At 41.2% G+C, this 25,680-nt stretch overlaps 1 protein-coding gene across 1 annotated transcript in view; it reads right to left on the bottom strand.

Annotated features, from left to right (window-relative positions):
- dock8 (dedicator of cytokinesis 8) overlaps window positions 1-25,680 on the bottom strand; it is a gene marked incomplete at its 5' end in the record, with an annotated part of 95,800 nt that overhangs the window by 40,127 nt on the left and 29,993 nt on the right. The window contains 11 exons of the mRNA XM_048619918.1: window positions 3,327-3,414; window positions 6,258-6,390; window positions 8,085-8,267; window positions 10,469-10,611; window positions 12,531-12,700; window positions 15,111-15,250; window positions 16,045-16,200; window positions 17,711-17,824; window positions 19,562-19,711; window positions 20,134-20,229; window positions 25,261-25,356. Coding sequence (XP_048475875.1) covers window positions 3,327-3,414; window positions 6,258-6,390; window positions 8,085-8,267; window positions 10,469-10,611; window positions 12,531-12,700; window positions 15,111-15,250; window positions 16,045-16,200; window positions 17,711-17,824; window positions 19,562-19,711; window positions 20,134-20,229; window positions 25,261-25,356 — 1,469 coding nt within the window. The remainder of the gene's footprint in view (window positions 1-3,326; window positions 3,415-6,257; window positions 6,391-8,084; window positions 8,268-10,468; window positions 10,612-12,530; window positions 12,701-15,110; window positions 15,251-16,044; window positions 16,201-17,710; window positions 17,825-19,561; window positions 19,712-20,133; window positions 20,230-25,260; window positions 25,357-25,680) is intronic.

Here is a 25,680-nt window from a genome sequence, read left to right as displayed (position 1 = left end):
CCCGAAACGTCAGCTTTCCTGCTCCTCTGATGCTGCTTGGCCTGCTGTGTTCATCCAGCTCTACACCTTGTCATCTCTGAAGTTTTGCTCATTCAGGTTCAAAAAGCAGTCTGACATCATAGGGGCAAGTAGGAAGTTAAGGAGTTAAGTTTAATGATATTGGTGTGTATCGATATTGAAGTCATATTTCTGAAGTGGATAAAACCTGAACTTCTTTGGTAGGTCTGAAATATGAAGGAAGACAAACATTGCATTACTGATTGGAAGATTGTGCTTTCAACTAATTTAAAATAAAATGGGCCATTAACTTGTTCTGTAGTGTAGTGATTGGAGACACAGTAAAAGTAAAGCAGCCATAGTCTTACCAGACATAGGGCTGTTCTCTCATTAGAGAGATAGGTGATGGTTTAACCTGACGGTCACTGTGCCTAAAGTGAGGGGAGGGGTTCAGCAGTAGAGAGCTTCATGGTAACCTCAGCACACAATAGCGTAAGCCAAACTTTAAGTGTTGGAATTCCTGCACTGTTTTGTGTTGTTGATCCCAACTAAGACAGGAATTGAGGAACTACAATTGACCATATTATCCCTAAGCTAAGAAAAGAGGGGTGCAGCATTCAAGATCAGGTAAGATTTGCACTGATCACTTTCCAGATATTCCTGTCAGGAACTATCTCAGTATGGATGTTGGATGGTGTCAGGATGCTCAATAGTCAAATGGCTGGTAGTCACGCAGTCTGAGCTCAGATACAAGAAAGTGTACAATGCACCAGTAGAACCCTTATGGTGGTCATGTCCATATCTCTGAGCCAGGAGGCCCAGGCTCCGGGGCTGTGTAATAACATCTGTGAAAAGGTTGGTAGAGAAAATATCTACTATGCACCAGTGGGGAGCAAAGTTACCGGATTGGAGAGGAGGTGCAAGTTGGAACCAAATACAATATTTGAAAAAAAGAAATGTTAGTTCCGAAGTATTGTGATCAATGAAACAAGTTCCAAATATGCCAACCTGGGCCAGATAATTACACTCACCAGTGAGCTGGGATTCTTTACTCATCAACTTGCAAGTGACATCAGCAGGAAACTCACGAGTCCTCCTTTTGTCTGCACCTTCCTAGCTGTGTGCTCCACCACCAAGAAGGAGAAGGCCAGAAGTCACATGACACCAAGTTATAGTCCAACAGTTTTATTTGAAATCACAAGCTTTCGGAGCGCTGCCCCTTCGTCAGATGAAGTCAGGACTGCACCGGATGAAGGGGCTTCACTCTAAAAGCTTGTGATTTCAAATAAATCTGTTGGACTATAACTTGGTGTCATGTGACTTCTGACTTTGCCCACCCCGGTCCAACACCGACACCTCCACATCAAGCAGAAGTGTAGCAAATGCATGTGAACACGATCACAATGTGTAACTCACCATCCTGACTGAAAACTATATCACCATTTGGGATGGGCAATAAAATCTGGCTTAGCCAGTGATGCCCACATCAATAAACAAATGCATCTCTACTCCAAAATGCTCTGTGTAACTGAACTGTTGTGGCTTATTGTTGCTGGTTTTTATTGCTGCTATTGTTGCTGCTACTACTGGTTTATTTCTTCCCAATCCTGAATGAATTTTATCTGATTAAAACCATAGATCTATCACTTCAGGTCTTCAGTGATACCATCTGGATAATATGTAACTTATTGTGGACCAATTTGGAGTTTGATGGTGCTGTCACTCTCTCCTATCACCAACTGGAAAGAAGATGGAAGTGAGGCAATTAAAATAAATGGTAGTGTTTTGGAACGGATTCTGAAACAGAAATAACTGGGTTCCTATGTTTGCAAATATTTGACAGCTGCTAGACAAGTTCAGAAAGTACATACAAAAAGCGAACATAATGGGATCCTCGGCTTTATTCACAGAGCAGTGGAGAAAGGAATGTGTGCCAAACTTCTGTTAAACATAATTTAGACCTCAGCTGGAGAACCATGCTTAATTCTGTACATAACAGCTTAGGAAGGATGTGTTGGCCTTTGTAAGGGTACGAAAGAGATTTATTAGAATGGCAACAGAGATGTGGCCTTCACTTAACTGGAGAAACCGGGGATAGTATCATAGAATCCTTACAGTGTGGAAGCTGGCCATTTGGCCCATCGTGTCCACACTGACCTGCTGAAGAGCATCCCACCCAGACCTAACCCCCTACCCTATCCCCCAACCCTTCATTTCCCATGGCTAGCCACCTAGCCTGCTCATTCCTGGACACCATGGACAATTACCCATGGCCAATCCATCTAACCTGCACTTCTTTGGGATGGTCCCCTTAGAACAGAAAAGTCTAAAAGGAAATTTGATGCAGATCTTTAAAATGACGAAAGATTTCAATAGACTTCATCAGGCGAAACACTTTTCCCCTTGCCAGAAGGTCAGCAATCGGAAGACACAGACAGAGTCATAGAGCTGTGCAGCATGGAAACAGACCCTTCGGTCCAACTCATCCATGCTGACCATTTACATACTAAATTAATCCAGTCCCATTTGCTAGAATCTAGCCTATAACCCTCTAAACCCTTCCTATTCATATGCCCATCCAGGTGCCTTTTAAATATTTTAATTGTACCAGGGCAATTTAAGATGTTTGACAATTAAATCCAGTAGCCACATGAAGAAACAGTGCTTTTAAACAGCCAGTTGTTGAGATCCACAATCGACTGCCTCCAAGGGTATCAGAAGCAAATTGAATGGTGATATTTGAAAGAGAGTTGACAGAAAAATTACAGGCCCAGGAGAAAGACAAAGGGAATAGCATTGACTGGATACTTTGTCCAAATTACCAGCAATAGGCACAATAGGCTGAACTGCTCTAGTAGTTCTGTGTTATTTCCTTGTATCCCTTCCTTCTGTGTATACCATTCTATCATAGAACCCATAGAGTAGAATCAGGCCATTCGGCCCATCAAGTCCACACTGACCCCCCCCCAAAGAGCATCCAACCCAGACTCAGCCTCCCTACCCTATGCCTGTAACCCTACATTTCCCATGGCTAATCCACATAGCTTGCACATCCTTGGACACTACGGGCAATTTAGCATGGCCAATCCACCTAACCAGCACATCTTTGGACTGAGAGAGGAAACCCATGCAGACACGGGGAGAATGTGCAAATTCCACACATTACAGTTTCCTGAGGGTGGAATTGAACCAGGGTCCCTGGTGCTGTGAGCCAGCAGTGCTAACCACTGAGTCACTGTGCCGCCAACATGAGCCACTGTGCCACCAATATCATTTATCATTTATCCACTATCATTTTAAATTGATAAATCTTTTCATTAGTCACATACTTTTCCTGTCTCTCATTGCCTTGTCGCCACTGTGTTTGATCTTTTCTCCATCGCAGGTTTTCATTTATTCCAAAGTTTCTTTCATTTCCTGAAACAAATGTAATTATTTAATAAATAAGCAAAGTCTTCAGGTGGAATTGAATGTAACTGACATGGGCTTAGCTCATTGGCTGGAGAATCACAGGAAAACCCACTTTGTTACGGAGGGTGAGCAATTAAAACCAATTAAAGCACTTGGCAGGGAGTTACCTACTGAGAGCCTTCCCTGGGAAGCAGGAATCAAGGAAATAAATCCCACCCCTGTCCCCCACCGATCAATCAGAGCCCAGCAGCTCTCATTACAAACAGAAGGGTCCAGGAGCAGTGGCTGTAATTGGTTTATAACCAAGACAAGGCCTAGGATAGCTAAAGGACCTAGTCCACAGGAGAATGGTAGTAGCAGGGGCCTTGTTGTCGGAGGCTAGGACAAGACAGGTAGCTGTCAGAAGCAACTCCAGCATGATTGTGGGTCCCTTGATCGAGCACTAAGTGCTCAATGTGAACAAGGTATTTCCCAGGTAGGGGCACAGACAAACACAACAAGGTTTAGCTTGTAGCTTGTTGAATGCATTGGAAAGCTGTTCCACTTGTATATAAGCCCTCAGCCACCACAAAATTTCATTAGACATGGGGATAATTGGCCAAAATAGTGAGCATAATTCACAACTCACCACAAACGGTAACATTTTCCCCATGGACCCATTCCCACCTCAACCCTAATCCATAGAATCCCTACAGTGTGGGAACAGGCCTTTGGGCCCAACAAGTCCACACTGACCCTCAGAGTATCCCACCCAGACCCATCCCCCTATAACCCACGTAATCTACACATCCCTGAACACTATGGGCAATTTAGCATGGCCAATCCACCTAACCTGCACATCTTTGGACTGTGGGAGGAAACCGGAGTACCCAGTGGAAACCCATGCAGACATTGGGAGAATGTGCAAACTCTACAGAGACAGTTGCCCGAGGGTGGAATCGAACCCGGGTCCCCAGTGCTGTGAGGCAGCAGTGCTAACGACTGAGCCACTGTGCTGCAATACAGGTGTTTCTTTTCCCAAGGAGACTGACGTGCAGCCTCTCCCATGATTATGTAGATTGGGTTGTCGTTTTCTCCACACAGTGGGCTGTATCTTGGGATGGGAGGATTGGATCAGTTAGGACTTTATTAACTGGAGTTCAGAAGAGTAAGTGGAAAATCTGAAAGAACCTACAATATTCTAACAGGATGAGACAGGGTAAACACAGGAAGGATGTTCCTGATGAGTGGAGAGTCCAGAACCATGGGTCACGGACTAAGGATATGGAACTGACGGGAGAGGAAATATCTTCATCCAGAGAGTGGGGAGCCTGTGGAATTCACTATCACAAGCAGTGGTTGAGGCCAAAACACTGAATGTTTTCAAGAAAGAGTTACACCTCATTCTTAGGATTAAAGGTATGGTGAAAGCGGGAGCAGGGGACTCAATAGGATGATCAACTACAATCATAGTAAATGGCAGAACAGGCTTAAAGGGCTGAATGGCCTACCCCTGTTCCTATTTTCTATGTTTCTATGAATAGAGTGTAGTTTTAATGGATGAATTAAGTGCAGGTATAAGTGATAGAACTCGGAAATAACTAACCTCTGCCACCTACTCTTCTCCTTTTTTTCCTTTGGGCTTCTCTCATTTCCCTTGGAGTCACCACAAAGCTGGGTCATCACCTTTCTCTATTTCCTCTGTGAGTGACACCTTCCTCATTGACTGCATTTAAGTCTTTCACCACAACATCTTTCAATCTGGTCATTAGCTTTCCATTTCTCCTCCTTCCTGATAGTCCCATGTCCATTACAGGCTTCACCACATTTCCTCTCTCTCCACAACAGGGAGTAAGTCAGATGTCACATGACACCAGTGTATAGTCCAACAAGTTTATTTGAAATCTCTCAAACTTTTGGAGCACAGCCCCTTCATCAGGTACAGTGAGAGAGGACAGCACACAGACACACAGTTTATAGACAGAGAGATCAAGGGCAAAGAGATCAAAAGATCATACAACTGATGTGAGTGGAGTGTCAGATAATAAGTATCTGCAGGTGACCAAGAGTGTTAGACAGTGAGTAAAGTGTTTATAAAGTCAACGTCAGTGCTGTACTGTCATGACCATCAGGCAGAGCCATAGGAATATAGAAAAGGTAACATCTTAGGTCAGATTGTAGGTGTGGGGCCTTGTTCAGAATCTGTCTCTCAGTTTTAACCTGGAATCAGGTTAACAAGGCCTACAATTAATTATTATTATCTGACACACCACTCACACCAGTTGTATGATCTTTTGATCTCTCTGCCTATAAACTCTGTGTCTGTGTGCTCTCCTCTCTCACTGCGCCTGACAAAGGGGCTGCACTCCGAAAGCTTGTGATTTCAAATAAACCTGTTGGACAATAACCTGGTGTCGTGTGCCTTCTGACTTTGTCCACCCCAGTCCAACACCAGCACCTCCACATCCACAACAGCAAACTATATTATTTCAATCTCTTTTCAGCTGTGTTCTTCAATGCTCCCATACTGCTTGCTGATCCCCTGATGTACTGGTTCCTATCCTTTCGCATCACTCAACACATCCATCTCAGTACCTGCTTCTCACTGCTATCCAGGCACTAGTCCTCATTCCTAGAAATAGCCCAGGTTTCTGCACCATATAACAAGGCTGGTCTCACAACTGTCTTATAGATTCTTTCTTTCCAACTGACAGATACTTTTCTATCAAGTAACACTCCATTACCTTATCCAATGACTCCGACCCATCAGCACTTGCTGTATCTCTCATTTAGAGAGATTTTATTTTATTTTTCTTCTCATTGTGTAAACAAGGGAAATGTTTGGCCTGAAACGAAGGCGAGTATCTTACCTGGGCCACGACATCGCTTCATCATTTCTCCTCGGGCTCCTGCATTTCCCAGAAGCACTTCCTCCAGCCGTGCCTTGGTGTGCTTGCTTTTCTGGAGAGCCTGCGTGCTGACTTTATCAGAAGTTACTTTGCTCTGAAAAGCAAATGACAGGTTTCTAAAACAATCCAATGCTGTTGTTTCTCTTGGTACCGAGTGTTAGTAACATTCTCTAAGTTTTCTGATGTTCGAAATCAACTGACAATGCAAATAATGGGACAGGCTGTAAAGCATTGAGAGGGGGTAACTGCTAGTCCAGCTGTTGTAGTAACCTGAGGAATCTCTATAGTAACTTTGTGAGGGGCAATTTTTTACACAGAGGGTGGTTTGTGTGTGGAATGAACTTGCAGACGAAGTGGTGGGTACAGGTACAGTTACAACGTTTAAAGGGCATTTAGATAATGAACAAGAAATGTTTGGAGGGATACGTGCCACATGCAGGCAGGTGGGACTAGCTGGGATTATGGTCGACATGGATTGTTTGGGCCACGTTGTATTTGGAACCAGGTAGACCGCATTGACTACCAGGTCATTGATTGGAGTTGTTAACCTGGGCCAATCAGGAAAACCCTGGCTGACCGATATAACCAGGAGATTCAGCACCTCCTCAGTTCAGTGAGCTGACTCTGAGCTGGCTGGCCATAGCCAGAATACTATGCATTATTAAATGAAGGGTGACTTGGTGATGGTATACTGGCCTTGATATAGTTAGTTCAGACTGAAAGGTCTGTTTCTGTGCTGTATGATTCTATGACTCTGTAACTTCATTATAGTTTATATTTCCAAACATTTCTGGGTGGAAAAATTGCTGTGTGGTTGAAAATCCATGGATCCTCTACCACATTTCCAATCGAGTAACTATTCCTGATGGGTTAGATACAAAGTTAGGTTCTGCGTAGGCCCAGCTCTGGCCTAAAATCGATGAATCTCTGCGAGAGCTTCATAAGCATAACAAGCACATACACCAAACATGGCAACTGATTTTTGTTTTGGGAGTGGGGGTTTAGGTAGGTACTTTGTGTGTCAGGAGATCCCTTGCCTATAGTTCTCAACATACGCAGTGCTATGTCAATGTGAGTGTGCCTTGTTTAGGAAGTAATCCCAAGTGCAGCTCTGAGCGTGGATGTAGATCACTGAAAAAACTAAGGAAGTAACTGGCCACTGTGTGTAGGCAATGTACAAATACCAAGTTCATGGGTTTTCTACCAGTTATAGTTGGCAATGATGACTGCAGTTTATTTGTAAAAGTATTAATACGACATTCCAACAGCTAAAGCATTACACAGAAAAAAGGCAGAAATCTGAATTAACATTAGAAAGTGTTAGAGTATGGAATCAAAAAAGGATCTCAACTGAAAATGCTAACTTGTCTTTTGCTTGATTTAGATACGGAGAGAACTGCTTGGTGTTTTTAGATTTTTTAAAACTATATTGCTTCCAATTTTGATCCCTCATACATAAAAACAAGGACAGGTAAAGTTGCCATAGTCTTACCAGACAGTAGGGCTGCTCCTCATTAGAGAGAGATGACTGGTGATGGTTTAACCTGAGGGTTCACCATGACTCAGGCGAGGGGAGATGTTCAGTTTGAGAGTTCTTCGTGGTAACCTCAGCCCAGTGCAGGAATTGAATCCATATTGTCAACATAACTCTGCATTGCAAACCAGCTGTCCAGCCAACTGAGCTAACTGTCCCCCCCCTCCCCCCTCTGTCATGTAAATGCAGGGATAATGCTAAATGTGTGATGGTACTTTCCACAATAAATACAGCAACAAAGCTAGCATCCTTACCCTGTACTCAAAGCAGGAAACACAGAGGTGCAACAGGTCTAGGATCTTGTTGAGTTGGGTCACAGGAAGATCTATAATCCATTTTCTGATGAGATTTTGATCAGCGTTCTTCAAGATCCATAAAAAGGAAATCAGTAAATCCTGGCTAGCATCAGCCACCAGTGGAGTTAATTGTTTGCTTGGCTGCAAAGAAATGAAACAAAGGAATCAACAATCATACAAAATCCCAACTTCTAAGTACTGAAGATGAATCTAAGTTAAACAGCTTATTTTACATCGATTAAACCTACTATACAAAATTTGCTATACAATGTGCAAAAGCACAAATACTGTGGGGGAGAAATTCTGCTATGTCCACCTGTTCCTCTGCAATTAGTTGTAGTGGAGGACTGGAAGAAATCCGAGAGTAATAGCAGAAATGACCGTTTGTGCCCATTTAGACATCTCCTTTAATGGGGGAATGAGGTGGGAAGGGATATGATAAACTCCTGCCATAGAACCCCAGCAGAAATTCCAAGCACAGAAATGTGAACTAAAAGAGAAAGTGCACAACAATTTCATTGAGATAGAACAATGTTTTGACTGTGTCACCTCAGCAGAATCATTTGCTAATGAAGGATTACACTTAAATTTCAGAGTTCTGAAGAAGTCATATTGGGCTCGAAACACTAACTCTGTTTCTTTCTCCACAGATGCTGCCAGATCTGGTGAGTTTCTCCAGCATTTACTGCTTTTATTTCACATCTCCAGCATCTGCAGTTTATGTCACTAAGTAAGATTTGGTTGATTAGTTTGGCAATTAGTTGATTTGGTAATTACTTTGGCGCAATAAAAATCTCCAATATGTGAAATCCTGCCAAGTTGTCCTTTAAGTAGCTGGCAATGATAATGATATTGACATGTGGCAATGATAATTCCGTGCAACCTAAGAGAAAGATAGTTAGATTTTCTCTCGCTGGAGATCGTCATTGCCTACCACTTGTGTGAGCAAGTGTGACTTGTCACCTATCAGCCCATGCCTGGATTTGTCAATGTCTTCTTGCCTGTGGTATGAGTTGCTTCGTCACCTGAGGAATTATGTATGGAAGTAAACATTATGCGATTATTAGAGAATAACTCTACGTGAACTGATGAAGTCACTCAGTCACACAGCTGAGCAACTCACGAGCATATTTTAAGAAACTGGGAAAGACTGAGGAGGAGGACTACAAATGCTGCATTGCTCTAGAGGGAGTCGAATGGAGGGAAAGAAAAGAGGATAAAAAAAAAATCAGACAAAAATAGTCAAGAAAATGATTCAATGTTTTGGCTCACAACACTTCAATACCTTCATTTCTGACTTTTTGTCAGATGTTATAAGCAGTGCATAGCAGGTCAGATAGTTACAGCCCAACAGAAGGGAACATTCTAAATACTTTAACATATGAACACAAATGGACAGATCAGTGCACTTTTACAGTTATTACGTTTATCAAGTGTTGGACAAGCCTTTAAGATCCAAACAGGTGAAATCAAATTATGGGAATTCTGCACACAAACATTTAAAATATTAATATGAAATGCATTTTGGCACACACACGATGTATCATTTCATTCCCTAGGGCACCAAAATATGTCATTGCTTCACTGAAAGGTCAGTTTGTGGTAAGCCCATCAGAGGTCGGAACTATGGTCTACATCAATTAAACTGTTATTTGGCCATTAACTGAGTTGAGGCCAGGCATCTGCCCCTCAGGAGCATAAATTCCTGTTTCTGAGAATGGCTGGGCATTCTGCCTAAGGTTGGCAAGTTTCCAATACTGCCAGTGCCACCAGCAGAAGTGGGGGGGGGTACTGGTACTCGAGGCTTGTGGGCATGTTGAATGCTGGAGTGAGACTTGGTAAATGTCTGGGCTCACTGCGAGGGGACTGAAGCAGTTGGCAGTGGGGTTGAGGTGGAAAGGACCAGCGCAAGGGGAACATGGAGGGCCCCCTCGAATGTTCGCAGGGCCTCTAGCCACTATCAGCCCACTCAGTTAAATCTTGCTGGCAGTGGGATGAGAGCTTTAAGGAAGCAACTCCCGCCAGTGGTAACACTTCAGTATTGGAAGGGGCAGTTCTGAGGAAGGGTCACTGGACCCGAAATGCTAACTCTGTTTTTACCTTCACAGATGCTGCCAGACCTGCTGAGCTTTTCTAGCAACTTTGTTTTTGTTGCAAACAAATGGACAGCAAGCTCAAAAATGACATGAATGAAATGGAATGGTCTCAGAGATGGCACTTATTGGAGGTAACGTCATGACCACTGACATCCCACCCGATAGGGCAGGAACAAAGGTCCTGCCCAATATATTGGTACTAGAATTTAACCAAAACAAAATCCTTTTGAGGGACTGTGAGCATACCAGAGATGAAAAGGTTGTTGCTGAACTCTTCAGCATTGTGTTTCCCGGATTTCCAGCTATTAGCGAGGCAACGGACTGATTGATGGGGTTGGTTTCTGTCTCACCATCTGAACTACTTGGGCGAATTTTCCTGGTCCGAGCATCTGGATCAACAAATACAGATTGAGAGAACTACTGTGAAGCAGGAATAAAATCTCAGATACTGCTGATGACATCCTGTTCCTGAATATAACCTTCTGATTGATGGCATTACAAGATCGGTATAAACTCACAGAAACAATCTTTATTGGCAAGTTAACAATTTCATGGCCCAGACTTATTCTGTCCTGAAACCAGTCTCACTCATGGACAAAGTTCAGCAGAAATTATAATTGACATTCTAAGGCAAGTTATATTACGTACTTGTTCCATTGGAAATGGTTTTGCAACATAACCACATTTGAAGGGTGATAGATGCAGTCCTAGTTACACACAGCAGATTAAGCAACAAGTTTTAACTGCACTTATAGGATTCACTCAACTGTCTAGCTGCAGTTTTCAAATTTTACAGCAAGCTCTCTAGGTTGGGTATATGGATAACAATTGCTGAAATGCTTAGATTTGGCTCTGATTTATTATTTTTTAGTTAACCAATTTTTCTAATCAACCTGTTTAGGGATGTTATTACACACCTCTGGAGCAGCTGGAACTTGAACCCAGACCTCCCGGTCCAGGGTTAGGTACACTACCATTGTGCCACAAGAGGGCTCTTCCCGTCCAGAAACTACTGGGCTCAGTGCCTGGGGTTACACATGTTTAGCATAAAAAGCAACCTGCATTTTTGCATTATGTCATGCCATTCATGACATAAGGATGACACAAATCCCAAAGCATTTTACAGCCAATAAAACACTTTTGACACACTTTTACAATGTAGGAGAGAAACATGGATGCCAATTTGTTGCAGCAAATTCTTATAACAGCAATGTCATAATGACCAGATAGTCTGTTTTTTTTAATGTTGATTATCTGATAAACATTGACCAGAAAACCTGCTCTTCTTCAAATCAGTGCCATAGGATATTAATGTCCACCTGATTGGGCAGACTCTAATGTCTCATCCGAAAGCTTTACATACTCAGGCCAATATCCACAAAATCTTAGCCGAGAATCAATTATTACCTTTTGGAGAGAAATATGAAGGGGAATAAAGTCGGAGGAAACAGTCAGGGAACATTCTCAATTCCACAGCTTTACTTCCTTCAGCTCATTGAGAGCATTTTACATTTAGTAAAGTTTTGTCATAATGTAAGATTAAATTCACTAATTCTATACAAAAACAGAAATTGCTAGAAAAACTCCGCAGATTTCTCAGAACCATCTGAAGAAGGGTCCCTGGACCCTAAGCACTAACTCTGTTTTCTTTTGATATATGTTGCCAGGCCTGCTGAGTTTTTCCAGCAATTTCTGTTTTAGTTTCTGATTTCCAGCATCCCCAGTTCTTTGTAATTCAGTAATTCTATCGACCGTTATGTGGCATGGTGGCTCAGTGTTTACCGCTGCTGCCTCACAGCACCAGGGAACCAGGTTCAATTCCACCCTGTGGGGAGTTTGCACATTCTCCCCGTGTCTGTGTGCATTTCCTCCGGGTGCTCCGCTTTCCTCCCACAGTCCAAAGATGTGCAAGTTAGGATGGATTGGCCATACTAAATTGCCCATAGTGTCCAGGGATGTGCAGACTCGATGGGTTAGCCATAGGATTACAGGAATAGGATAGAGGGGAGGATCTCGGTGGATGTTCTTCAGAGGGTCAGTGTGGACTTGATGGGCGAATGGCCTGCTTCTACCCCGTAGGGATTCTATGAAGTATTACAGGTCATAGATCGGCTGATAATAAAACAGCCCCACCTCCCAATTTATGCCCTGCTGAGTCAACATTCCTGTTTTTCTCTCTGCTGGTAAAGATTCCACAAACATCCTCTGTGATCATCAACTGTCAAGTACCAATTCCTATATATTATTACATTCATTTGCAATAGCACAAGACTTTCAATCTAACAAATGTAAAGCAGCTGAAACTCACCAGTGAAGTCATAGAGCTGTGGCAATGCATCCAGAATAATCCCGATCAGAGGGAGGTACAAGGCAGCTACTTTTGCTTTAATCTCTGGTTTTGAATAGCGAGAGTCCAGATCATGGGAACACAACAGACTGACTATGGCATTGACAGCTTTCTTTTGGACCTTTGCTATCCTGTGGGAGGAAGCAAATATCAGATGGTCACTCACTTCTGTTCTAAGTTGTTTCTGCAGTTAATTCACCTTCACAGAAAGATGAAACTCCTTCTTCTTTGAGTTTCACTATTTTTGTTTAAACGTTAACAGAAAACACTGCTGGATTGGACAAATATTTAATGTAATAGTTAATAAAGGTTGAGAGTCTTTGAAATTCTTTTCCACAGAGAGCTGTGGGGTCAGATATACTGAAGACTCTGATAGATAGATTCTTGATCAATAGGGCAATCAAGGTTTATGGGGAAAACACAGGAAAGTGGACATGAGGAATGTTAGCTCAGCCACATTCTGCTTCTGTTCCTGTTTCCTATGGTTCTTATAGTAATGTATTATTAAGTGCATTCTAATCTTTTGACAGTGGTACATAGGAAGATGAATAATGGTGACAAAAGATATTCTGTAAAACTGTATTCCTCTGGAACCAAATAAACACTCAGTCATCTCAATCCCATAAAACTATGAAAAGCTACTGACAATTTTATGATTTATAGATAATACATATTCCTCTCAACATGTTGGGCACAAGCTATCTAGACCACAGCCACACATGGATCAGTCATTAATGAAGTCATTAACAACTGTTGGTGTCTTAAGAAGTTTGAGCCTGATTTGGTTGGGAACAACGTTTCTTTTCAGGCTTACGTTGGATTTATTTGTTAACGTTGCAATTTTCATAAACACTCAAATGTAAAACAAAAACATGTAAAACGTACGTTCGTGTACATTTCCCCCAACGAAGAACCCTGGCCTCAGCATTAATTCTTATAGCTGCTGTACCAAAGACCCTTCACTGACTCCAAATACATTCTAGCATTATTCAGCTGATATTTTACTTATCAAGTAGTAATTCTGTGATCAAAACATTTTTCACTTCATGATTCAGGGAAGTCATTATTGGAATAAACTCATTAATAGAGCCAACAGGTAAACAATTTATCATTAAACAATTAATCAGTAAACTGAGCACTTTAGGGATGCATTGGTAGACTGGATTTAGAATTAGTTACATTATTGGTGAGGGAAATTTTAATGGCTGCGTATTTAAGAGTGGTTTGAGTCGAAACTTAACTGTGTATTTGACATTATTTAGTGTCAGGTTCAGTACAGCAATGAATGTAAATGTTCATTGAAATCTACTTCAGTTGATTCACCAAAACATAAGCAAATAAAAATAACTAAGGTTAATAGTTACAATTGGAGCTATGATAACCCCACAGCCTGTTTAACATAGTGTGGAGCTGGGGGAACACAGCAGGTCAGGCAGCATCAGAGGAGCAGGCAAGTCGACATTTCGGGTTGGGACCCTTTGTCAGAACTGATGAAGGGTCTTGACCCGAAACATCAACTCTCCTGCTCCTATGATGCTGCCTGGCCTTCTGTGTGCCTCCAGCTCCACACTGTGTTGACTCTGACTCCAACATCTGCAGTTCTTGAGGTCCCACAGCCTGTTTATCCAGATTGCTGGCCACTGGCTAACTACATTCAACTCATTTGCTCTACGAATCAGCAGATTTGGGAACATTTTTTATTCATTCAAGGGATGAGGGCATTGCCAGCTAGGCAGCATTTACTGCCCATCCCTAACTGCCCAGGGGGCAGTTATGAGTCAACCATATTGCTGTGGGTCTGGAGTCACATGTAGGCCAGACCAGGTAAGTATGGTAGTTTCCTTCCCTAAAGGGCATTAATGAACTGGATGGGTTTTTCTAACAATCGACAATGGATTCATGGTCATCATTTAGACTCTTAATTCCAGATTTTTATTGAATTCAAATTCCACCGTCTGCCATAGTGGGATTCAAATCCACGTCCCCTGAACATTATACCTGGGTCTCTGGATTAACAGCCCAGCAATAATACCACTAGTTTATTCCCTCCCCTGATGAAACTGGTTTCCAAAATCCACAGTAATTCCTTGGTCACAAATAGTTTGTCTCCTTTCCAACAACATACTTGAATGTGAATTATGTTCTGCTTTAAGTCTCCCCTTGCTACTCCCAGTTGATCACCTGTGCGCAGAACCTAGTCAATGTTGGTTCTGGCTGATCACTTGGAAGGATGCCAAACATTCAAGCTGGCTGCTGCAGGGAAACGCCAAAACTCTTTCTTGTAAATCCCTGTTGAAGGCTCATTGTTGGAATAAACTGCAGTTACATGATTCCCATGGCACACAGTGTTGGAGTGTAGGTATATTCAACCCATTACCCTTAAGGCGTCATGTTTTTTATTCATTCACGGGATGATGGCGTCACTTGCTACTCGTTTCATGGTCAACCATCACGAGACTCTTCATTCTGGATCATGTGAGTCCATTACAAATAACTAATTTGTTTTTTCACTGAAATGTGAACAGAGCTTAAATCCCATACCCTTCCACTTCAGCATCCAGAGCTGCTGCAAGTTCAGTGAAGAGAAGTCCAGTTAGGAAGTGCTGTTGACGGTAGTCACCTGAAAGCTCAAACATGTTGGCAATTCTTTGGTCTTGGACGCTCGAAGACGAACTAGAATTCTATTGAATAGAAAAGAAATAATTAAAAGAAATTGACATACAAATGGGCTCAGGAAGAATTCCAACAGCACATCCAACTCTTCTTCAATTCTCACAATCCATATCATTTAGCTAGCTTCTCAGCAGTACAGTTCACTGCCACACTCCCAAAATTTGAGTCTACATCTGTCTTCTTCTCATACTTACTCAGCTTTAGTCTCGCTCTAACTTGTGTGAATACCTAACCGATCCCAAACAGTCCAGGCTGAAATACTAAAATCCTTGCAATAAGCCCTGGCACTATCACAGGGCTGAAGTGAATGTCCCAACTTGACAATGCTTGAAGTGAGTGATGGTTACATTTCATAGGGAATGCTGGCTTGCTCAGTACAATTTGGACACAAGGAAACACACTTCATCATAAACCCCACCGCCAGCACTGGTCTTGCTGATGAAACATTATTTGTTCCTTCATCAAGAAGCTATTTAGCTTCTCGAGAATTGTAAATGAGCATGATGATCAGTGCTTGCCTTGGACTGGCAGAAGAAAACCTGCAGCAAAATACACCTTTAATATTGGCCATTCACCAAAACCACACTTTGGGTTTCAATGAGAGAATACAATATTTAGCTTTCCGTCTCAAGTCGCGGTTAATGAGTAAATGCATGAGACAAGAGTTTGTTTATCTGTATAAATGGAAGCATGTTATCAAGAAGTGCACGAGACACATACTGTTCACTTACGTCATCAAAGCAAATTCACAATGAGGTTCACAAAGCAAAGTCACCTGAACATGAAGCATGGTTGTCTTTACCTGTGATGATATTGAGAGGCATGGAGAAGCTGGTGCAGATAGATTAGTGATGAAGAAAAGGTTGAGGCTGAGATAGTGTTCATGGCTGCAGAGGATCCTCAGGAACTCCAGTCGCATAGAAATGAGGGTGGGCATTGATTGCAGTTTGACAGAAAGCTACAATGGAGCAGATTCAAAAGAATGTTAATGGAACCAACTTATTCTACAATCTAGATGGTTGATTTGTTTCCTTTTTTTAAATTTTGTCTGCTTTCCTTCCTATAGTGGCTGTTCAGTACTTCACTTAAGTGAGCATTCAACGTGAAACTAGACAGTTACATTGTCATGTTATTCGACAATTGTGGATCACAGTCATGACACAAACATTACGGACTATTGGACAGTGAACAAGAGCTGGTATCCTGGATGATTGTTTGTCTCTCTTTTCCAAGGATAATGCAGCTAATTACTGCACAGAGATTCACTAGCTCAATGGTGATTCGAATTGAAGCTAGGCAGCCACCTGGTCCTTATGGTAAAGAACCAACGGTTAATGGATGAATTCTTCTCAATCTTTCCACCCAAAACTGTGCAGCACAACTGCAGAAAATGAAGAGAAATAGGGTTGGGAGACGGATTGTGGTTTGGAAGACTGGAAGGGAATACACACACCCCAGTTTCAGCACACAAGTTACCCGCCCACCTAATGATCATCTGTCACAGATGTACGGAATGAGTGGAAGGTATAGCCTGGAAACGCATTGTTTTCCAACTGCCGTGCTGCCTCATTTTCCCAGACACCAGCAGCAAACTCCCACCAAGTTTCCACCCTACCTGCTTAATGAGCCCCAAATCTGCAAGATTATACTGAGGGAAATGCAGTGAGCAGGTTTTCTGGGCTGCTCTTCCCCTGATGGAAAATCTTCATGATGTACAAGAAAGTGTTTATTTTGAGTTTTAAAAAGCAGTGATTGTGACCTTGCGTTCTTTCTTCAAATGGAATACAGCCAGATTGTAACTATATCGTAAAGTAATGGGATGTGGCGACATAATCGTAATCTGTAAATAACTAAGCTTTCAATCTTCTCCATGTCAAAGGAAGAGTCTGTGTAGGAATTGAGAGAAATCATGCTATCCTCGTGTCTCTGCGCCAGAAGTCAAATGCAGAACATGTTTCTGACAGGGGCAATGGGAGTAGGTTATCTAAATATTCCTTGGTCTGGAGTAGTTGTCCTAGTTAAAATCTAAATGGAAACAGAACTTGGAAAAAAAAAAGGAAAATTGAATAATGTTGTGAAAATATGACACAATAAAGGCAAAAAGTCAAAGTAGGAATGGTCAGATTCTGAAACTTCACCACGAGACTGTAATGATCACCTGAATTCCACTCTCTATTCTTTCAACAGAATCATCCAAATAACTTGCCATTGCCACCAGGAAAACAGCAGAGAGTAATTTCAGATCAATCTATTAGGCATTTGTTACTCCTTAGTGTCATTTCATGAATACCCATGATTTAGACGTTTGATCATTTTCAATAGTGAACATTTCTAAATATATATTGTACAGAATGTAACGCAGAGCCTGAGTTATTGCAAAGCTGTTGCTAAGTGAACGACATATTTGTATTCCTTGTGGTCTCAGAGTTGTACATTAGAAATGCAGCAAAAGAATTTAATTTTCTTACCTGGCAGCAATAATTTCTAATGAGATTAAACACAAAGCCACGGTCCATGAGGGATAGAAGGTCAAACAGGAAAAATGCCAAGCTTACGTTGATTTTTTCAGCTTGCTCTGTTTCCTATGATCGAGAAAATTAAAGTCAATATTTCATTACCCGACAAAATGCTGACATCTCACTATGCTGGAAGAAATGGGGAGGGTGAGGGGGAACACATCAGCAGGTGAAGAAATAAGCATTAAAAAAGAAAAATACTGGAGATCTGAAATACGAAAAAAAGAAATTCCTGAAGAATCTCAGCAGGTCTGGCTGTGTGTGTGGGGAGAGAAATAGAGTTAATGTTCCTCATTAATGACATGTCTTCAGAACTGAAGGCAGTTGGGAAGTTATGTTTTTGTACAGTCGACAAAAAGTGAGAAGTAGCCAATGGAACAGATGGGGTGGGTGCCCAGAGCAAACCAGAGTGAATCATAACCATAGAATCCCTACAGTGTGCAAACAGGCCCTTTGGCCCAACATGTCCACACTGACCCTCAGAGCATCCCACCCGGACCCACCCTCCTATACACTACAGGGTAATTTAACATGGCCAATCCATTTAGCCTGCACATCTTTGGACTGTGGGAGGAAACTGGAGCACCTGGAGGAAACCCAGGCAGACACAGGGAGAATGTGCAAACTCCACACAGACAGTTGCCCAAGGGTGGAATTGAACCTGGGCCCCTGGTGATGTGAAGTAGCAGTGCTAACCACTGAGCCACCATGCTGCCCCCCAGCTAGCAGTAGAGTGCTAGCGGTAGTAAAGGAGGGTTATAGATGCAGAGTAGGTGTTAATAGTAGGTGTGTGCAATAAAAATTAGGTCAACTTTGCGAAGAGCAAATCCATGCAAACAAGACACAATGTACTATCAAATGGAAGCTAGTGTTCATGCTTTGAAGCTGTTGAACTCAATGTTGAAGGCTGCAAAGTGCCAAGGCAGAAAATGAGGTGCTACTCTTCAGCTTTTGTTGGGCTTCAGTGGAACACTTTAACAGGCCTAGGATGGAAACATTAGCCAAAAGCAAAGTGGCTTTTTGAAATGTCAAATAATTGGAAGGTCAGGGTCATTCTTACAGACAGAGCAGAGGTGTCCCACAAAGCAAGTCCAAGCCTGATGTCACCAATCTAGAGGAAGCCACATTGTGAGCAGTGAATATACTGGACTAGGTTGAAAGTAATACAAGTAAACCACTGCTTCGCCTGGAGGATGAGTTTGAGAGGTAAAAAGGCAAGTTTTAAGTTTTCTGCGATTGCATGGGGCAATGAGTTGAATGAGTAAGTATTAGCAGTAATGGAGAAATGAACCAGATTATCACACAAGGTATGGTTCTGATGAAATATTGACAAGGGAGTGGAGGAGACAATGTGTTCAGTGGTGGTAGCAGGAGGTAACTGGAGGAGCAGGATCACCTGTTGAATGTGGAGATTGGTGGGTGGAAAGTGAGGACAAGGGGAAACTTAAACATTGTTCTGGGTGGAAGGGGAAAGCATTAGGGCTGAAGTGTGGTGAATGGGTCAGGCACGGCTAATGGCCCTGTCCAACCACAGTGTGGGGACAGTTGGAGTTCTTGATTGAGGAAAATAGGAGGACATGTTAGATGCGTCCCCGTCGAAAGTGGTATCATTGGAACAGATAAGGTGGAGACAAGAAACTGGGACAATGGAATGGAGTCCTTATCGGAAGCCAGGTGTAAGAAAATATATTCAAGAACTGGGGAAAACTGGGGCTTTAGTAGATAGAATTGAGAGACATTTTATTTCAGTGATGATACTTCTTTAAACATTTCTATAATTTTCGTTTCAAAACAAAAACCTACCTTTTGTTGTTTCACAAGAATTGTGCCAATCTCTGCTGTAACCACATTGACAATTGTGGTAATGTCATCTTTGAAGCGATCGGAAAAACGTAGTTTTCGGGAAGATTCCTGTTTCTCCATCATACAAAAGTACTGAGCCATGCTTTTAACCTATTTTCATAACAAAAACATTTTTTCAGAATCATTATTGGAACATTTCTGAAATCAAAATCAATTTTTAATTGCAATCGTTTACACATCAGCACATCAGGCCAGTAAACAGCTTTTGGAGAACACAGAAGATTTCTCAGATGGTTCAGAGGAGGTTTACTAGATCGATATTTGGCTGTCCCATAAGAAAGGGTTGGCCAGACTGGGTTTACACCACATAAAGTATGGGGATGGACGTAAATAGTATTAGTATTCGGGAATTAGAAACTGACAAAATAGAAAGAATAAAGAAATGATTAAAGAGACAGGGAACCAGAATGACTGAGTATCTGAGAGAAGAAACAAAAAGAGCAGCTAAATGACATAGTTTTGTCAAACTACATCAGTGTGAAATAGTTCACAGTGACTGTCAGCGGACCTACCAGAAGCTCAAAGAAGAACCAGGCGTACTTGAAGACGTTTTCTCTCACCATTCCTGTACTGACAACCATCTGCAGTGCCAGCTCTTCATGAAATTGCTGGATAATAATTGAAAGCAAGATTTTACAAAAAGGCACCAGGGAAGTTGGTCTGCTCTTAGAAGTGTTTTTTTTTAGATTTGTTGTTTCCCACTCCTTGACACACTGACACAGAACATTCTTGAATTTTTGTTACATCAGTGTAGGATTTCTCTTTTTCCTTATGAAATACTACAACAATTACATCAGACATCATAAAATATGTTCAGAAAGATTTCCATAAAAAAAATTTCCACCAGTCATTCCCCTATATTTTTAATTATGTAAAACAGTAATTTACAAACTGTTTTGTACAGGCCTAAAACATTGTTCATATTATTTTCCTTCAGGCTCACAGTGAAGGATATCCGTGTTATTCCCACAAATCAGCCTTTGTTTATATGTGAATAATATGTAGATCTACAGCAATATTGAGACTTATTTGCAAGGCTTCATCATCCCTTCAACCTTTCTGTAAACCCCAGCCTGGGTATCTGGCTGGTACAGCAATATGAATGCAAAGCATATTTCCCAACAGTTAGTGACAGCCCTCCATGGCAAAGCCAAGAAATTCTGATGGACTTGCTGGGAACTGCTGCTGCGTCATCTGATGAGGCAAAGGTTGATTTAAAAAAAGGGTTAAATAACCACAAGGAGAGAAAAGGGAAATTGTTTCTGGGCCTACGTTTCTCCCTCCATTTGTACATCTCAGGCGTACTGTTAAAAACCGAAAGAACTACAGATGTTGTAAATCAGGAACAAAAACAGAAGTTGCTGGAAAAGCTCAGCAGATCTGGCAGCATCTGTGAAGAAAAAATCAGAGTTAATGTTTCTGGTCCGACGACCCTTCCTCAGAACTGGCATAACTGTTGCCAGGCTGTTCTAGTGAGCAGCTGTAACAGGGGTGAGGGGTCAGGTTTCCACAGCAGTGTTATGAATGCTGAACTTTACAAGACAATTAAGTTTCAAAATATACCTTTAACATTAAAAAAACCCTCAAAATTCTGGAAAAGCAGGTACAATTAGAATTCCTGATGAACACCTCAGTTTGAGGAGAGCTCAGTGGCTTCACATTGCCATGCAAGACAAACTCAAATAGAAACCCACTGGCAGGGGCAGGGTGAATGATAGCTGTTTTTAAGGGTTTAGCTTCTGTTCAAAAGGAATGGGACAGAATATTTGGGATTCTTCAGTATTTAAGTAGTGGGCAGTCTTTGAGGGAAATGAACATCAAATGACAGTGGAAGTTATGACCTGCTGTGAACGGACAAGTGAACATCTGTTGGACAGCTGGGAGTAACTGTTCCTTTAATGCTTCATATTTTTTAGAACCATGGTGTAAAGTAAAATCATTACATAAGATATATTTTGGTTGCATGACTCAATGCTAAACTTTTTTTTTCCTTTTTGGTTGCATCAGTTACCTGTTAATCACTGTTCCAACTATGTTAATTTTAGTTTATTTATTACAGGAAAAATCTCAAAATGTGAAATCTTGTCTATCAGTTTACTTCAGACATTGTATTTTACAAAAAAATATAATCAAACCTTATCAACGTTATACCAATGGATAAATTCAGAAAAAATCCAATATTTTAGTTTGATGGACTGGCTAGAAAGATGACCTTGAACTCAGTAAAGGCTCATCCAATAATCAATATTGTCCCCAAGTTCTGATTCCAATGCTTCTTGAAGAACACTTGTAATAACTCTGAGGTTTGCTCATCCCATTTGAGTACCACACAGCCACATCTGTTACTATTACAATAATCATGCATAAGCCCAGCTTTGAACAGGAGCAATGCATTAATTAGACTTTTGATTAGCTACCAAAACAAAGTGGCATTAGCCTTCTATACAAGGTACGAGCGAAAATGTTCAAACTGAAATGCTCAGGTTATTTGGTTTGACTGTTGTTGTGATGACAAAGACATAGCATGACAATAAATGCAGTATGTCGAACAACTAGCCCTTTCCTAAAGTATAAACAAAAGAAAATGAGCTCAGCAGCATGGTTAGAACTATAAATCCTGTCCTGAAGTAACATTCACCAGCTATTAAATTTCAACATGAGACTTCAACAAGGGGTGCACATAAAGAAAGGGAAGGGACGAACGTTAATCTGTGGGAAAAGAGAACAAGATTAAAGCAAACTAAAAATATTTGGAGTATATTTGAAAGGAAGACTGCCACACAAACAACAAAGGAGGATAAGCACTGCCCAATTCTGAATTAGTGATTTTAGTACATGTACACAGACAGCACTGCAGCATACCAGCTCATTCTCTCAATAGGATATCAAGATGCTCTTAGTGAATATTATTAAAACGCATTCTGTTTTCCTGTTATACTGTGAGTATAAGGAGCCATCAATGCCTGTAGCAGTTTGAGAACTGAGAGAGGAGCGTAAAGGTGAATTAATAAAGTATCACCAGATTAGTGAAGGTATTGACTGGGACTGTATCACAGAAATTTTCTTGAACTGTTTCTCAGAATAGAACATGCTCACATGTCAAACAACCCTAATACAAAGGGGAAATATTTGACATTCATCCCAGACCTTTGATACTTTCATCAAACATCTATCTACCACTTTCCACGTTTGCTTTTCCCCATTTATCTCTTCCTTCATTCAATGCCTCCCACTCTCTTACATTGCTACTGACCTTTTTTCTCTCTTCCAACTTCCTTGCCTTTGCACTTGGGTTAGAATCAGTTACATCTTTAACTACTTCTGGTTCTGACGAATGTTTATCAATCTGAAATGTCAATTCTGTTACACTCTCCACGGGAACTGTCTGACTTGCTGACTATTCCAGCATTTTTATTTTCATACAACCATCTTTTATATTTGTCTCTATCTCATAAAGTTTGCTGGACATGCTGTCAGTTGAGTTTGGAACAGAAAGCATTGAAAGGTGTCAATCAAGATGAGAAAGAGTGACAAATCTACAGAAAACTTGGTTATTATAATTTGACATTAGGTTATAGATGATTAGGGGACAGTATTTGCCATATAATGGAACAAACTCAAAAGAACATCAGAACTAGAAGTAGGCCATTCAGGCCCTCAAGTCTGCTCCGCCATTCAATATGATCATGGCTGATCTCATCTCGCTCTCAACTCCACTTTCTTGCCCACTTTTCATAATCCTTCAGGCCTTTACGAATTAAAAATCTCTCTCTCCACTCCTTAAATTTACTCAATGTCCCAGCATCCACACTCTGGGATAGTGAATTCCGCAGATTCACAAGCCTTTGAGAGACTTAATTTATCCTCATCTCTATTTTAAATTTGTTACCCCTTATCCTAAAACTTGTTCTAGATTGCCCCACATGAGGAAACATCTTTTCTATATTTACAATGTCAGTCTCCCTTAGCATCTCATATACCTCAACTGGATCTGCTCTCATTCTTCTAAACTGCTCAATCTCTCTTCATAAGACACGCCCTCATCTCTGGAACCAATCCAGTGAACCTCCTCTGGAGTGCCTTAAAATGCAACTACATCCCTCCTGAAGTAAGAGGAACAGAATTGCACCCAATAGCAAAGAATATTTAATTAGTGCAGACAAAATTCACTTTAGATAAAAAAGAAACAATGTAATACAACAGAGAAGAGTCTTGTTAAACATAAATAAATCAAAAAAAGCAAATTAATTTGAGATCTCTTACACATGGACTATTTTGTGAGAGATTGTTCAATTCACGTTGGAGATGAAAGGTGAGGTTCAGGGGTGACCTTATAGAGTTTTATAAAATCAATAGGGGCATAGATAAGTAAATAGCAAAGGTCTTTTCTCTAGCGTGGCAGAGTTCAAAACTAGATGGCATAATTTAAAGGTGAGAGGAGGAGTATTTAAAAGGGACCCGAGTGGCACTTTTTGATCCAGAGGGTGGTTCGTGCGTGGAATCAAATGCCAGAGGAAGTGGTAGATAGAGGTACAATTACAACATTTAAGAGATATTGGACAAGTACATGAATTGAAAAGGTTTAGACGGATATGGGCCAAATGCAGGCAAATGTGAATAGTTTAGTTTGGGAAACTTGATCAACATGAATGAGTTGGACCAAAGGGTCTGTTTCCGTACTGTATGATTCTATAATAAGAACCAACTGAAATGTACATTTCCTGAAACTTTATTAAGACGGAAAGAATCTGCTGCACTAAGTGTTTCAGAAGGACAACATGTTGGCTCTGCATGTTGAATGGTATATGCAGTGGCACTTGAGGTAATGCCATTGTTACCCCTATGGCTCCATTATCAATCTCAGCCACTTGACTATGTGGAATATTCAGGCTGAAGCCAGGCACTTCCACATGAAGGGGAAGCAAGGCCCAGCAGATAAGCTGTCACCTGGTTGCTTTTCCAGTTCAAGTGGCTGCCTCACATTAGCGTCCTCATTATTTTAGTAGATGGAGCATGGTTCTGAGATGAAATAAGGACAGTCAATAAAATTTGTATGCTCACATATACTTAAATTACAATGATTACTAATCAAAACATGGTCAGTCTTGTCCAATAATTGAAATGGGTTATTTGGTAGAAATCAAATTCTCAAGTGAAAGTTGTGTTTAAAAGTACTTTAGCTATTAATTGGGGGAGTAATAAATGTAACTGCAACATGTATGTATGTATGTGTGTGTTACGCGTTTTGTTATTTGGAACTGTCACGACGATTCCTGTAAACATTCCTCCTGCTTATTTTTTTTAGGGACTGAAACTGATCTTGTTTAAATCTGCATGATTTATAAATAAAAATGAGTTGTGTCATTTTGGTGTAAAATGTAACCTACCTGTGCGTCACTAACCTTTGCTGACATACATTTTGTGTCAAGAATCTTAACACAAAAGACTATGAAAGGTCTCATCAAAAAAGGTGCAATGTTCATTGAAGACTCAAAGCATAAAATGAGTTGACATTTTACATTGATTGTTCAGTAGCTAAAGCTCAACCTGATATAAATGGAACAATAGTTTGCATTTGGTTTTAAAGTGCTGTGCTGGCAGGTGCAACAAACATCTCCTGGTGCTTTGTGGCAGTCTACCTTTCGGGTTGAAGATCGTCCAACTGAGCTAGCGTTGTGGAAGTAGCTGCTGACTTCGACGTAGGAAGACATCCGAACGCCACTTCGATCCATTCCCTACAGTAAAATAATTGAGCAATTGCAGTAATGGTTACATAGAATCCTAGAACGGTTATAGTACAGGAAGGCAATTCATTTTGCCATGTCTGTGCTGGTCTCTCAAGGTGCAATTCACCTCGTGTCACTCTCCCTGTAGCTCTGCGCATTTGTCCAAACACACCGTTAAAAACTACCTCTGCAGTATAAGAATTTTTTAAAATAAGTCAATAATTCAAAGATAACAAGGTGTAGAGCTGGATGAACACAGCAGGCCAAGCAGCATCAGAGGAGCAGGAAGGCTGACGTTTCGGGCCTAGACCCTTCTTCAGACCGAAACGTCAG

The sequence above is a fragment of the Rhincodon typus genome, chromosome 3 (assembly GCF_021869965.1).
Source record: "Rhincodon typus isolate 14 chromosome 3, sRhiTyp1.1, whole genome shotgun sequence".
Classification (NCBI taxonomy): Eukaryota; Metazoa; Chordata; class Chondrichthyes; order Orectolobiformes; family Rhincodontidae; genus Rhincodon; species Rhincodon typus.
The sequence above is the reverse complement of the archived record's forward strand: the minus strand, read 5'-3'. Positions and strand labels throughout refer to the sequence as shown.